The 15,756-nt window shown below is 30.8% G+C and overlaps 1 protein-coding gene across 1 annotated transcript; it reads right to left on the bottom strand.

Moving 5' to 3' along the window:
- Positions 1-5,682: 5,682 nt before the first annotated feature.
- LOC124368355 lies at positions 5,683-14,408 on the bottom strand. The gene is made up of 7 exons (XM_046825664.1): positions 14,283-14,408; positions 11,397-11,463; positions 10,688-10,746; positions 10,230-10,265; positions 9,499-9,613; positions 7,399-7,475; positions 5,683-5,818 (listed from the first exon to the last, which is right to left on the bottom strand). The coding sequence occupies exons 1-7, from the start codon at positions 14,364-14,366 to the stop codon at positions 5,795-5,797; spliced, it is 462 nt and encodes a 153-aa protein (XP_046681620.1). The 5' UTR covers positions 14,367-14,408; the 3' UTR covers positions 5,683-5,794.
- Between the last annotated feature and the right edge of the window lie 1,348 nt (positions 14,409-15,756).

Genomic DNA, 15,756 nt, shown 5'->3' with positions numbered 1-15,756 from the left:
AAATAATGCTTCGAACGAGCCTACTGCAATATATATCCTATTAAATAAATAATTTGAAGTAAGACTAATATATACACACTAAATAGACTATTCTAACGTATAATTTAGTTACAGTACAAAGAATTTTACTATACACAAATTTATGTACAAATCTTTTCTCTCCGATAATTTTAGAATTAATCCTAAAGTTATAATTAATTACATATTTTGTAAGTGTATAGAGTATAGAGCATATTAACACCTACTTTGACATTTACAGCTAACAGCTAACATTCCATATTTGTTAACAGCTACAAATAGTTAAATACTTATTTAGCAATTTAAAAAATATGCAAATAATTGTATTTTTAGTTTATCATTTTTAAGTGGATACGCCGAAAATAAATGCATTGTGAAAGAGAAAGTGAATACGATAACAATACGTACGGATAATAAAGTATTAGGTATACGAAGTAATTGAACCATGAAATACATGTAACTCATAATAATCAATAAATAACTATATTGGAAAATCAATTAGTTTTATAATCAATGTTTTAATGTTCTTTACTACATAACATTTATTTAATACGTGAGAATGAAATGATAATGTGTAAAGTTATTTAAAGTAGCTATTTAAAATAACTGTGGGGGATGAAGAAGAAGACTTGTTTTAAGATATTAGCAAACACATACGAGAGCCAGTGGTGTTCTCGGGGTAACAAGCGGTTATGGCAGCATTCACGTCATCTTCGATGATTATCTAAAACAGAATTATAAAGATCAACAAAGGGTTATAGTTTATTTTACAAAACATTTCTTATAAGCAACTCTTGAAAACTGCTTCCTAATGCGTGGTAACCCATATATTAACATATTTTATTCTCTTATTTTCCATGGAAGTACACGGAAAATTCCTCGTTTGGCCAACAGAAGTACTAATGAATTTTGGTTGTAAAAACACTCAATTATTTGTTTTTACAGTCCTACGTTCAAACATCAGATTTTAACACAAAAATGAATTATAAAATAGTGTTAAAGTTTCCTTATGAAAAAATAATTACTATACTACGAAATATCGGATAATATAATAACGAATTGTGCCTTTTTGTATAATGATGAAAAGTATCGTTCAGTACTCGTCTCGAAATTTCTAGCATGTTCCACCCTCACGCGTGAAAGCGATTCCCTCCTGGCAATGAACTGTTCTATTGCAAGCCAAGTAATTATAGACTATTATAATTCTTCACTTTGATACTGTAATACTTCGTATCTGCCGTAGAAGGGATCCCTGCTTGGGCCATAATTGATCCATTTCTAAGCAACAAAACATTAGCACACGCACTCGTGCAGACCGACTAATTAATTTGATATTCTTTCATGTTCTACGCTTGTAAGAAACACAAATAAGATCGTTTTAAGGTCAGCGGTGAGGATGATACGGACGCCGCCTCCCACAAATAGTCTAACCCTCTCGAGGCTCGGCCGAGTACGGCTTTATTCAAGTATTTTTATAGTGACATTGCAGGTGAAATCAGAAATATATTTTTTTGCTCTTTTTCTGAATATGACAATTTAAAAAAAACATTATGGTTGCCTGTAAAGTCGGTTTTACGGGCGAAGATTTTACGTGACAACGTCTTTTTCTCGGTAGAATATTTATTGATATGAATATTATTAAATTGCACAATAGGAACAAGGAATTGAATGAAAATAAGAATTGCACAAATTTTAACTATAGAAATATATTTTGTTTACTAAAACATTGTACATAATTTGAAATTAATTAAAATTTGTTATTGTAAATGGTAAAGTTGAATAAAACATTTACTAAAATTGGAATTTGAAATTCTTGCTAAACACAGTTAAATTCTAACTCCGCGCGTGGTGATTGGTCGGTTTAGTTCGTTTGTTTGGTCGCACTGTTATGACAGGTTAGAGGTTATAATTTGTTATTTTAAATGTTTGACTAGCAATACGCGCTGTTTCTTCTCAATCGACTGAAGTACGATTGATTGCAGAGTGATTTAAACTAATAATTTACTTAACACTATCAACATTTGTCAATAGTATGACATAACCTATAAACTCAGTTTCTCAACTTTTGTGTCAATCTAACAATTAATCAATCAATCATAGTTTACGATAATGAAATATCAGTGTACAATTATTTACCTTTATTGTTGTAGTTGTTGTAAATGACGAATCTAAGCACTCCACATTTTCACGAATAAACATAGTTATCTGCTTTATCCCGTGCGGCGGACCCACAGTTATCTGCTTTATCCCGTGCGGCGGACCCACTGGACGGGCATCGTAACGTTACCGGGCGTTACACTTTTTCATGAGTGACTCCGAGCCGCAACCTAATTTAAGACGTTGTCACCTCAAAATACCATTATTTTTCAGTTCAAAATACGTATTTAAAAATTAAAATTTAATAACAATGAAAACGCTTTTTAAAATAACGAATGGTTTAAAGTCCAAGGATTATAGCTTTAACAAGCCAAAACTATACAAAACTAATGAAGCAACAATTTAAAGAGAAGGTTCAGACCAGGCATAAGTGGTAATGACATAAACTTTATAACGTAAAAAAAAATCACAAAATTTGTTTACCATACATAACTTAAAGTTATGTACCACCATAAATTGAATATGATGTATTTTCCCAAGTTCTGCCTTTATAGCGAACTTAAACTAAAGGAACATCCGTTAAATTACAGACGAGATGTTTTTTGTTAAACTCACAAGAGATAATGTCCGACAACTGTCACTTAAATACAAATTTGTTGCGACTGTAGAATTTAACATCTATTTTAATCTGGTTTAAAAATATCTTCATAAAAAAATAGTTTGATCAAAGACTTTAAGGAAGTTGTAGAGGCAACTACACTCACTAATTACTTGTATGTTCTACTCTTTTAAGGTTAGGATCCAATATCCAACATTTTGGAGATCAATGTAACATTAAATATCTTAAAAATGGAGAACATATTATCAAGTGATAAAAAATAATCCTTTCAAAAACAATACCAGGGTTGAAGGCAAACAATTTTGAAGTGGTCGCAAATGCACAATATATTAGATTTATTAAAATTAATCACAGCTCTTAAAGACAACATCCCTGAATATATTAAGGATATTACACCTATTATTATCACTCCACGAAGAATTATATGTATTTAAAATAGTGTGAGCAATTTTGTTATCAGGCTCAATGGAAAAAGTAAAAATATATGAACGCTTTTCAGTATGAACATGAATTTATGACTTCAAGGAATGACATGAGTTGACGGGAATCGTGTTATTTACCTGCAAAATAGACAGACACGTATTCTCATGTTAAGGAAAGAAGATGTTTTAAATACGTTTAAATTAAATCCTATAAAGTAACTTACAGGATCTGTATTATGTAATAAATCTTGCAGTTTAATGTATTTTTCACAGAACTATTAAAACTTAATCTTGCATTTATTTGTGTGCGGTACTTCGAAGCATGATTAAACTTACTTTTAAAACCAATAGATAATTTGGTTATATAAATTGTTACTTTTAATACCATTATTTCACTTGTGATCCAATTTTGAGTAAAACGTCAACATAACTACAGGTTTAACAACAAGGTCGTGGTGGGGATTAGCTAGTGGTACAGATTTGTGTTACAGTCCATTTAAATATATCTCGCTAAGCTAACCAGATTTAAGTTACAGTTTTCGAAAGTCTTGAATGCGTTATTCAGATAGACAAATATTTTCAAAACATAACTTTTACTGCGTATCTAATATGATCAAACGGTTTGAATACGTCAATGTTATGTTATATTTTAAACAAATTTATTCCAGGATCATAAATTGATTTTGGAAGGAATATTTTTCTGAACTTAGTCCACATTTCCTTCAAATGTATTCATCGAAGCGTCGAAAAATCACTAGTTCGAGTCTTGGTAAGGCCAGTATAAACTTTAAATGGATTTCAATCGTTTTTGCCTAAAATATGTAGTAATGTGCATTTACTTTACTTACTTTAGGATCAACTGATGAACATTTTCTCTTCACTAATAAGGAATAAATGAACATTTTTATAAATTCTGATGGCAGGATATAGGATATACGATGAGAAATGTAATCACTTAAAAAATATATTCAAGAAACTTTATCTTGCACGGAGGATCAGGAAAACACTAATATTAAGAATTTATCTAACTTAATGAAGTAGGGCAAGGTAAAACGACGTGCATATAGGATGGAAACTTATCATTCAGAATAGTTAAATAAGTCTGTGGCTTTCAGGTAACAAAAGTAAAAAAAATAGAAAGACTAGTGGTGGAAATAAAATACCCTCAAAAACTTGTTGGTTTGTTATAATACAGAAAACGTAAAATCATAGAAATTAGCAACAATTAGTTATGCACTTAGCTGGAATACCTAAATGTATTCAAAGGAGTTCAGAAACATTATAATATTTCATGATTAACATAGACAAACAATACTAAAACCAAACATTATACCGTAACAAAGGAGTCTTTAATACTAAAATATTCAGAACTAATACGTTTGCGCTCATTGACAATTTTTTTTATTTGGGATATTTTTTACACCTGAAAAGGAGAATAGATTCCAATCGATGAAGACTTGTTCATTGTTTTAACATATCATAACCAATCAAGTTGGTTACTGTCACGTTAAACAACCAACAGTTTAAAAGGATGAAGATTTTATAAGTGTATTATATAACTACGCTAAATGTATAAAATGCTCTTATACTTTAAAAATCGTGCATTGTCAATAACAAACTTTAAACAAAGATTACGAATACAAATTTATGGGAATACATTTACGATTTAAAGAAATGAAATAAATGTTATGTTACAAAAGGATTTTATCGTATTTTGTTAAATATATATTGTTTTTTTATTATAAGCCATTATTAGTCCCCATGCCAGAATGGGTTATAACATTACTTCTGATCACCGTGCTCTCAAGGCCCATAGCATTTCTACTATAGGGATTCAGATCTAATCCCAGTACCACTACATCCTTATTGAATATTGCTGATGATATCGGATTGGCAATGTACGATTTGATTGTCCAAAGCCCTCGACTACATATACCATCCTCTTCTCCTTCTCAAGGTAAAGAAGTATGGTTTCTCCGATATCTCTGGGCGTCAGCAACGTCAAGGAGAGGAATATAATATCTGACTGGAAACCTGATAACGCGATAGATCATGCAGGTCTCAGTCTTTGTACCTCTCTGCCTTTGTACCTATAGAGATCAAATCTCTCTCTCTATATATATATATATAGGCAACACTGTGTTCGATGATGGCGAATGTTTAAGAAGTTTGTTAAACCTGTCACTTAGTAGGATGGCACAAATTCTTATAATTTTCTACGTGTTCTCTATACAGAATCACAACAGTGTTTGATTGCAATATTTAAATTTTAAAGGAGATGGGGAGTTTTCTAAATTTATTTACTAATTTTTATTTGCTGATATTTATTAAAAGTGATTTGAAGTAGAGTACACGATTGGATATTAAGAACTTGGTTCATGGTCCATTGGTTAAGTCGTGGCCCTGATAAAGAAAGTAAGATGACATATCATTTTACAGCGGCAATAACCGTTACATTTGATTAATAAGGAATATTTCTACATCAGACACCAAACACTTACATTATAGATGGCAGAATTTGCATAATTAATGTTTTATTATTTTTATTGAGGTAGATCATCATACAAACCAAATTTGTACATTAAAAATATCTCTTTCTGCACTCTTTGTTTGATCGTCAAAATGTTCTTTGTAGAGTTCATGCATTCAAGAAGGGAGGTCTCTGAAAAATAAAAAAAATAAAAATTAGGTGGTAGGATATTTATAACACAGTTTCATTCCCTCTAATCTATTTGTTTACTTCAGAGTGACTACTTTTTCAGTTGCGTCTAAGGGGTCCTCTCTAACTATAAATCTGGGGGTCACCCGCTTAAATGTGACTTTTATTACTTTTAATGAGATCAAATATACAAACCGAACTTGTACATTAAAAATCTCTATTCATGCGTTCACTTTATTTGATTGTCAAAAATGTTCTTTGTAGAGTACCTTCAATGCAGAATGTCTCTGAAAAGTAAAAAGATTAAGTAAGAAGGTACGATGTCTATAAGACAGTTTAATTCCCTCTATCTATTTGTTCACTTTCAGAGTTACTACGAGTTACTACTTTTTTCAGTTAGGTCTAAGGGGTCCTCTCTAACTATAAACATTGGGAATCACCCGCTTAAATGTGACTTCCGAACACACAATGATAGAGCAGGTTTGCAATGACAGGATCGCTCAGCGGTCGCCCATCCAAACGGTAGCCACGCTCGACGTTGCTTGATTCTGTTACCTTATGATAACCGCTGTACCCGCTACATTGCACCATTGGCAAAACGTGCTACAGTGGATGCTACGAGTCCATATATATATTCTTCCATTTTACAAATATAGCTTTAAATGAATGGTGGAAGTGAGTTTTATTTTTTAATTGAGTTGATCGATAATTTATGTATTATTGAACATCTAAAATATATTTTTGTGATGTGGCTATCAAAATTCCAGCTAAGACAGATCGCCAAAAAACAACTCCACAGATAAAATACACACGAAAAACAAGGGATGGCTCAGAAGAAACTGAGAAAATTACGTAAAGAATATAAATTATAAGGAAATACGAGATGAATGTATTTCGTGTGAAAATGTTTGATAGTTATTTTAGAAACCCCGACTAAATTAGCTCACTTGCTGTAGAATTGTTAAATTCTTGGTAATTATTATACATATCTAATTATATCTTCCAATGAGTCTTTCTGCTTTGCCCTCGAACGAAGAAGTTTGGAGACCTCAGGTCTACATCTAGGATCTTCAGTAGTAACTCCTAAAGTGTGCAAGTGTTTCCTCAATAGACTAGAATAGAATAGTGGAAAATCTCGATCTTTTTCCTGATTCTTTGTTTAAATACTCAAAAGTATACATTTACTACAATAAAAATTAAAAAACAACTGGATGCATATTCTATATGCGTTTAAAATGCGACATGGCTAACAATCCTACATCTAAAAATAAGGCGTAAAACTTGAAGTATAACTTCGTTCTCATGGGGTACAAATACAGATCGTTTCACTACAGCCGCTCTTTAAAGAAATTTGTTTACTTTAATTCCCAAAAGCAACTTAATCTTGTGTGATTAACAAATCATCGCAAATCGATGGGGTATAACAAAACAGCGTTTTTCACATTTGGTTTAGCGGTGGTAATTATTAAAATTTCTGTAAAACTACAATTGTAAGGAATGCCATATAACCCATTTTTAATCCATAAAAACCTAAAACTATTTATCCAAGTACTATATAAACAATTTTATCAATTACAACTCACAATTCTATCATCTGAATTGACGATGAAGCATTTTCTGATCATGTATCCAAGGTGGCACTCGTCTTGAATGTTTTTCACTGTTCAACAAAACCATAACATCGTTGTCAGCATGGAGTTTTTAAACACATATTTCTTAAAAAATCAATTATTTAAAGTTACACATTTCATTTATTAATCCTTTTGGACTTACCAAATTACATTACAATATACATAGTTAAGAAGAATCGATAAAATGTAATGATTCATTCGATTATAGGACAAAGAAGAAAGAAAATCAGAATAGCCTACTACTGGCCTTGTATTTACAAAACAATATACATCATTCACTGTTAAATATCGATAAAATAAAATTTATCAAATTCATCAAAAATGGAAAGAGTATACATTTCATTTTTAATATTTTTAAAACTATAAGTTCTTAATATTGTATATTTCGTTAAATAGGCTACGTTATTGTTATACGTCTATGTCGTCATTATATAGAGCGTATTTAGTTACTTTTTTCGTGTTATACCTTTTATAACCTATAACGATGACAAATGTCCTAAATCCTGTTATTCTTTCATTTAGGTACTGTTACTAAAACTATATACAAAATGTTAAAAGTCTTATGCATAAATGTTATTATTTATATAAATTAATGTATTAGCAGCTTCTATAATGTGTTTACAATTAGTTTTTAATAATAATAAATCATTAAATTATCAAATAAATCATAGTGTTTCAAAATGTAAAAAAGTATCTTCCGATACAGTCGAAGAACGCCTTAGTCGGATAAATGAAGATTGCACACGTTGCTATTATCTCGAAATTTCAAACTAAAGATACATTAGGCTTTTCGTTTAGGCGCTATACAAATGTATAGCCACAAATCTTATTTGACAATAAGTCTCAAGGTTGTCATTAAAATATACTAGAAACGTTTCCAAATATTTAGGAATTCCAACAATACTAAAAAGTGTATACATTTTTTGTAAAAAATGTTATTTTGATTTAGTTATAATCAAACCATTATAAATGGTCTAATCATATTTCCATAAAAATATTTAATTGTATACAGAAAGATTTTCAACGGCCACCATCTTGAAACATTCAGAGTTTATCAAAACTTAGTAAGAATACATGTTGCTTGAAATTTATTGACAATTCTATAAAAAAGTATCAATTTTGTTGTTGTTGTGAAGTATGCGAGAAAAAACTGTTGCATAATACAAATCCCACCTAAAAGTACTAAAGAAACTTTTTATTGTTTGAGATTATTTATTTGTGGAACTATTACATTAACGCAAATAAACTTGGTATCTTAAAGCAATTTTCTTTACTTTACGATTCATAATAACTAAGACATAACAATTTCAAAATTTTAACAGCCCCCATCTTAAATCTATAAGAGATATGGAAAAATGCAAGTTTAAACGTTGTTTATAAATTGTCAGATCTATTTTGGAAATGTATAATTTTTTGTCTATATTGGAAATAGTTGAGGTAAAATGTTTACACAAATGTGAATGGGGGCTATCTTGAAAAGGTTTACTGGTTAGGACTGGCAAATAAACTCATCCCAGCTACGTGGAAATACTGTCCCTGCGCCAAATTTAGTCTGGATATTTTAATAACTACGGCTATATTAGATACACAAAGTTTCTGCTTTTGGCAGTTAATTCTTTGGGCCATAATCGGAGAAAACTGCAGAAAATTTTTTATGAAATTTACTTATAATGTGACGGTTTTAACTAACTTCTTTAGAACGTCCTTTAGATTTTTAACTGGTTGCATAGAACAATTCGTACAAATTGTTTCAGGACATGTTCAGAGGTGTTCAACTCTATTTTTGTTTATTCTTATGTTATCATCAGTTTTTAAAACTGTTTACGACCACAATATCTTATCAATGCATTCTTAAGAGGTTAAAAAAGAAACTTAAAACAGTCACAGTTTAAACCCTTAAGCTTTTAACCCTTTGAAAATTTATTTTAAACTGGTTATAATTTTTAAAACGTTGACTCATTTGTCTTTGCGGAATGGAGATTTTGATCAAGTGTAAACATTAGTCAACTTGAAGTATTTTATTCAATGATGCTTTCATTATTATATTCATACCTAAAGCGTAGCAAGTGTCAGCGATTTTGTAAGCCTTCTTGAGCTCAGAGGGATTTTTGTATTTGGCATCCGCCAATTCTAGAGCGACTTTGAGGTCCAACCCTTCGTTCTTGATCTGCAAAGGTTAATACTCTTTTAGTAGTTCCAGTAAAAAAATTGCATTACTCGGCTTAAAAGACTATTTCAAAGTATGAAACATATAAACACAAGCAACTCTTTCGTCTTCAGTATACACGAAAGCACGTTGGTACAGTCCGAACCAAAAGAATTGTCACGGGCGAGGGTGACTTCTTGTCAGTTGCGTTGATGACAGTCTTGACTATTAGCGACAGACAAGTGGAGAAACGTGCCATTCTCCCTGTACTGACAGGAAAATTGCTCAAATTCCATTAGATTGATAAGCCTCATAAATAAATTCTCAAACCTCTACTCATAATAACCATAAGTAGAGTCATAAATACTAACCTTCTAAAAATTACATGAAATAATTGCATTTTTAAATTAACTGAATGGAAATAAAGTTTATATACATGTTTTATTCACGTTTTATAAATACATATGTTTCATAATAGTACAAGTATATTATGTTACATATTTACTCCTAATTTGATATTAAAAGTTTGAATATGTCCACTATTCATTCTGATGTAGAAGAAAACATTTTCAATAATATTCAGCGAGAGAAGAAGTAATCTATAAAAATCGAAATTAATCAAATGATAAATACTTACTAATCCTATTTTGCGGTAGAAGCAGCCAATGAAACACTAAAAAAGATGACAAGTATAATTAATAAGAGTAAATGGAATGGTTGAGATATGTAAATATATTACACACATAATTAATTATTATGGTTTTGTCATTTTAGCCGTAAATGATTTGAAATCTCTTTTTGGAAGACTTAAATGGTTACATATGATTTTAGTTACGGGAATGAAACGAAAAGTCAGTACAAAGTTTTGAACTTAGTAAATTTACAATAGTACAAACCGTTTAATATAAATATAATTATTTAATACATAAGTGTATTAAACATAATAATATATAATGTAATAAATCGTTCTACTTTTCTCCTCACAAAATTAGTCATTCACTTTTACTGACACATTGCAAATTAAGTTTTACTTATAATCTGATAATAAGGAATATATAACTAAATGGTGTAACCTCGTATTATAACGCTGCCTACCTTCTCTTCATTAGTGCTCGGAATCTTTTTCGACTGCAAAAATGCTTCAAATGAGCCTGCTGTAACATGTATACCATTAAATAAATTATTGGAATTAAAACCAGAATTTACTAAAACTATTTATATACGCATTAAACGTACTATTCAAACTTATATTTTAGTTAAAGTGTAAAGTATCCGACTCTTTCACTATAAAGAAATGTCAGTACAAATTTTCGGTATGCGAGAATTTTAAAATTAATCCTAAAGTTATAAATAATTACAAATATTTACACAACATACCATTTTGTTTTACTTTTACTTGTGGTATATAAGTCGAAAATAAATGTATAGTGAAAGAGAAATTGAATATTTAAGATAACAATATATACGGAAAATAAAAAAAGTTTACACTGTAATTAAACTATTAAACCATAACTGTAACCCATAATAATTCATAAATAACTATATTGAAAAATATATTTGATATACAATCGAATTGCTGAATGTTCTTCATTATATATTTTATATGGGATTGCTACAAATTTAGCAATATAGAATTTACAAATATTACTCATTATAATATATAAATATGTGATATGTGTATTAAAAATGAGTTTTTTGTTTATTTCTGTCAACAAGTAATATCCATTTATGTTCATATATTTCTTTTAATCTCTATCTCTGTGGGGGAAGAAGTGGAAGACTTGAGATATGATCAAGTACATACGAGGGCCAGTGGTGATCTTGGGGTAACAGGCGTGTATGGCACCTCTCAAGTGATCTTGGGTGATCGCCTAAAACAGAATTATAAAGATCAACTAAGATTTATAGTGTATTTTATGACAATTAAATCCTGAAAGGCTGCTCCCTAATTCGTGGTAACTCATATATTAACATATTTTATTCTCATATTTTTCAATGAGTTACACGAAAGCACATGTTGCAGTCCAAACCAAAAGAAGTGCTCTTACGGGCGAGGCGACTTTTTGACAGTGTCACGTGCATTTTGGATTAGGCTGTGCTAAGTCGAGGCGAGAGTAGTGTTTTAATCTCACTCTTAAGTTATGTTTAAAGGTAATGTTTAATAGAATAACTATAAAAATTGTAGCATTACAAAATTGTATTAGTTATAAATAGCATATAAAAGTAAAAAAAAAAAAAAACGCCAAGGATAAAAAAGACCATTCTTCTTTTCAATACGTTTTGAAGAATTAAAATAGTTGTATAACCCATAGACGCAATAATATAATATTTAATTTTGTAAGGCTAAGATTTTGTGTTCAGCAACTTCACAGTAAACAATTTAAGTCGTAAAGTAATACATTAATACGTTAATTATACACAGTGTGAGTTAAAAGTATAGATACACTCTGTTTATTTTTGATGGATAAAAGATGGAAGAATGGGACTCGGGACACCCTTCTAGGAAATAGAAGTGAACTTTCTCGTCACTTTTACAATTTAGCTCATTTCTTCACTTTTTGGAAGAGGAGCTCAAAATTTTTTAATTTAAAGATCCATTAAGTGACGCCTTATTTGAAAGGTTTTGATAAAATTTCTTTAAAGCTTTTGTTCCTCACTTTGCTATTTAGCAGCATTATTGCTAAATAAAGCACCACTTAGTTTTTTGCTCATAGTGAAAAAGCTGTAAACTCCATTCAAACAGACTAAATTAAAACATAAAATTATTACGTAGTTATGGTAAAATAATGAAACAAAAACAATCTGTCTACGCCCACTACCTTCACGCTAACAATCAAACATAAAATGACAAATGTAAGAATGAGGTTATGATGTGTCATGTAATGTCATAGCGTGGCGCTACGGTGTATGCGCCAGTCCACCGGTTTGGTGTAGCAGGAACGAAACGTCTGAACGCATTGCTGCCACTACAGATATATCAATGTCAGTATTTTAACCCAATAACTTGTATGTTCTTAAAATTGTATTTAATGATTAATGTAACATTGAAAACTCTCTAAAAGTTGGAGGAAGTATCAAGTGGTAAAGAGTAATCCTTTCAAAACCCATGTCAGTCACGGTTAAGACGAATAAGAACATATTTTGAAGTTGTTACAGTGGCTCAATATATTATATTTAATTAAAAACAATCACAGCCCCTAAAGAAAACTTCCTTGAATTCATTACTTATTTACGGCTTATAGTATCATATAGCTTACAGTATCATCCCACGGCTTGGGAATCATATAGATCGTGAAAAAGATCTAGACAGTGTCAAGTAGGGCTGGATGATGGTGATTTTGGGGTTGAACATTAAAGTTATCAATTATACAACGTATCGCGTAACAGGATTCACTGACGTTGTATGGAACATGTCAAGTATATTGCTATATATTTTACTATAAGGCTACATGTATTACTATGTCACATCTTAAAATTTAATATGATTCTACTCACTGTGTTAAAAAATTTATTTATTCTGTGAATTTCTCGTTACCATCGTGGTTACCTTCGGATTACCGTATAACAATGTTCAAACAATGTAAAAATGTTCGCTAACGATCAGCCAGATACCATGGATTATAATTCAGCATCATGTTAGATGTTCCTTATATATAAATGAAGCTTCATCCAAAACTTTAAGTCTAAGGTTAAATTCGTTCTATAGATATCATGTGGATAGACAGACGTACATACAGGCAGAAATGAAATTTATCCAAGTCCCCTTCACTAAAACTCACAAATCATAGCACAAATTAGTTATGTAATCAATATATCACAATAAGATCCCACTGATAGTAAAATACGAGTAGCACCTCACGTTTCCTTTCAATTTTCAAGTCTTGAGGCAACGCAGAACACAAGCGAGAGAACAGAAAATCTTTAGAATCTTAGGAAGATTCAGTCTATAGCTGTGGAATATCAACCTGCTAATATCGAGATCTATAATAGTGAAGACTAATGAAACCATGAAACAACTGAAGATTACCAATGTAGATTAAATGCTTGGAAGCTTTAAAAGACAAAATATATATGTCTGAAGAGAAGCCTCTAATGATCACGATACCTAGCCCCACATACGACAAGTACAGTTCTAGTCTGAATTCTCTCTGGAAAATTCTACAGAGTAAGAATCCCAAAAGCCAACAGCAATCTTTATTGTGCAGGACGAATAATTTCACTAAACATTTAGATGACTTCTTTGCTAATGATAACCAGTTTGATGAAAATGCTAATGAAAAAAGAAAATTTTTGAAAATTATGAAGTTTTTGAAAGCAGAAGCAAATAATGCCAGATTCGCTAAGGTTTACAGTACGGTCAGACCAAATGTATCCTGTCATCAAAAATAACTCCAAGAAGAAGAACATTATCTGAAATACGTATCTCTCGAACCTTTAAAAAGCTAAATATACCAAGCTACGGTGAAAGCCTTTTATAGTTGTATATCCTTTTAATTGTTTTATGTTCAATGCAACACTTTTATATACAATAATAATTTAATCTCATTATAAGACGTTTCTTGCACTATTTGATAGTTGTATCATGCAATTTATCATGTTCGTTTGTATTAATTGCGTTATTAAAAGTCTGTAATTTTATCATGTTAGTGCGTAGTTTTATTTGAATTAACAACTATGTTTTAGAACTTACCGCGGAAACGGCGGCCAAGAGCGCAGCGAAGACAACCAGAAATGTGCTCATCTTGTTGTGCTGCCCAACCATTGAAAAACACATTGGATCACATTAATTTATACCTCACCACTCAACTGATCCGTGGTGATGTCATCCATTAGCGCAGGGAAAATATCTTGTTTGACGTAATGAACGCACGTTGATGATATTTTTCACGTTCACGCTGCGCCGATACCTTTGTGTACACTTTACATCAGTGTTAGTGTTCGTTTACATCTTTCGTCGTCCCTGGTAGCTGAGTAGGTCTTATCGTCTCGGCTTATCATCCCAGGTACTCGGTAAATTAATATTCAGGTCTTCAATAGCCATGTTCTCCATATTGTAAAACAAGCTGACTTTTGAACCGTTGTATAACAAAACTATACCTAATTAATTATATTTATAATTTATACCTAATTAATTATACACTCCACTTTAGAATGCAAGAACTCCCGTAATTCTAATTTGATCCCAACTTAAAATTATAACGGTGTTGTAAATTTCAGTCCAGTTTTAATTGAGTCTGATAAAATTTTAATATTTAATTATGCACCCTTATACGTGGTTTAAACATTCCTTTCTATCATATTACATGTTTTTTTTTGCAACAAAAGTAATTTTTAATTTAACAATTTAGGTATAACAAGTTTCTTTTTACTGCAATGTATCAACGAAACAGAAATATATCTAACTTTCTTCAGAGTGAGCTGGATGGGAATACACATTTCAACGTTCATCCACATTACAATTCTTATATTCCAAATTTCTAGTTTTAAATATCAACTCGTTTATCCCATCTGTATGTAGCATACCTGCTAAATATGTAACTTAATGTGATACATTATAAAAATCTTCCTCATCTCACGAACCCTTTACTCTAGAGGAGGAGGGGTAAGGAACTGTCAAGCAGATTAACATTTGTGAGAATCCAATATTACTATCCATCCGGTTTTCTCCAAAATGACTTGTATTAAAATAAAAACCTATAATTATATTGATAATCTGGGTACCGGTTTTTGTTAAAAAATATACTGACCGTTTTCATTTCTTACGGCAAGTAGGACAACAAAACATTATTTATTGTAAATCAGTGGTATACCCGTTGTCATAAGACAAAAAGAAGATATAAAACAAATGAGTTAACGACCCTAATAAAGACAACGCCCCATAAGTGCTTGGAAGAGATTAAAGACAAAATTGTGAAGAAATGCTTCAATGATCACGATACCTCCCTCCTTGTATGACACGTACAATCTATAACTCTAAACTACTAGCCTATGATATGTACTATACTGTACATGGTTAATATATCAGATTTCCAGAAATGCATTGTAGGAACATTTAAAACAAGAAACTAATTGGACAAGTTAAAAACTTTAGGTAGAGGTTTAAATATATTTCTAAATAATAAAATTACTAATTAAAAAAATTAATTTAAGTACACCTGAGTTTT

The sequence above is a fragment of the Homalodisca vitripennis genome, chromosome 1 (genome assembly GCF_021130785.1).
Source record: "Homalodisca vitripennis isolate AUS2020 chromosome 1, UT_GWSS_2.1, whole genome shotgun sequence".
In the NCBI taxonomy this organism is placed as follows: Eukaryota; Metazoa; Arthropoda; class Insecta; order Hemiptera; family Cicadellidae; genus Homalodisca; species Homalodisca vitripennis.
The sequence above is the reverse complement of the archived record's forward strand: the minus strand, read 5'-3'. Positions and strand labels throughout refer to the sequence as shown.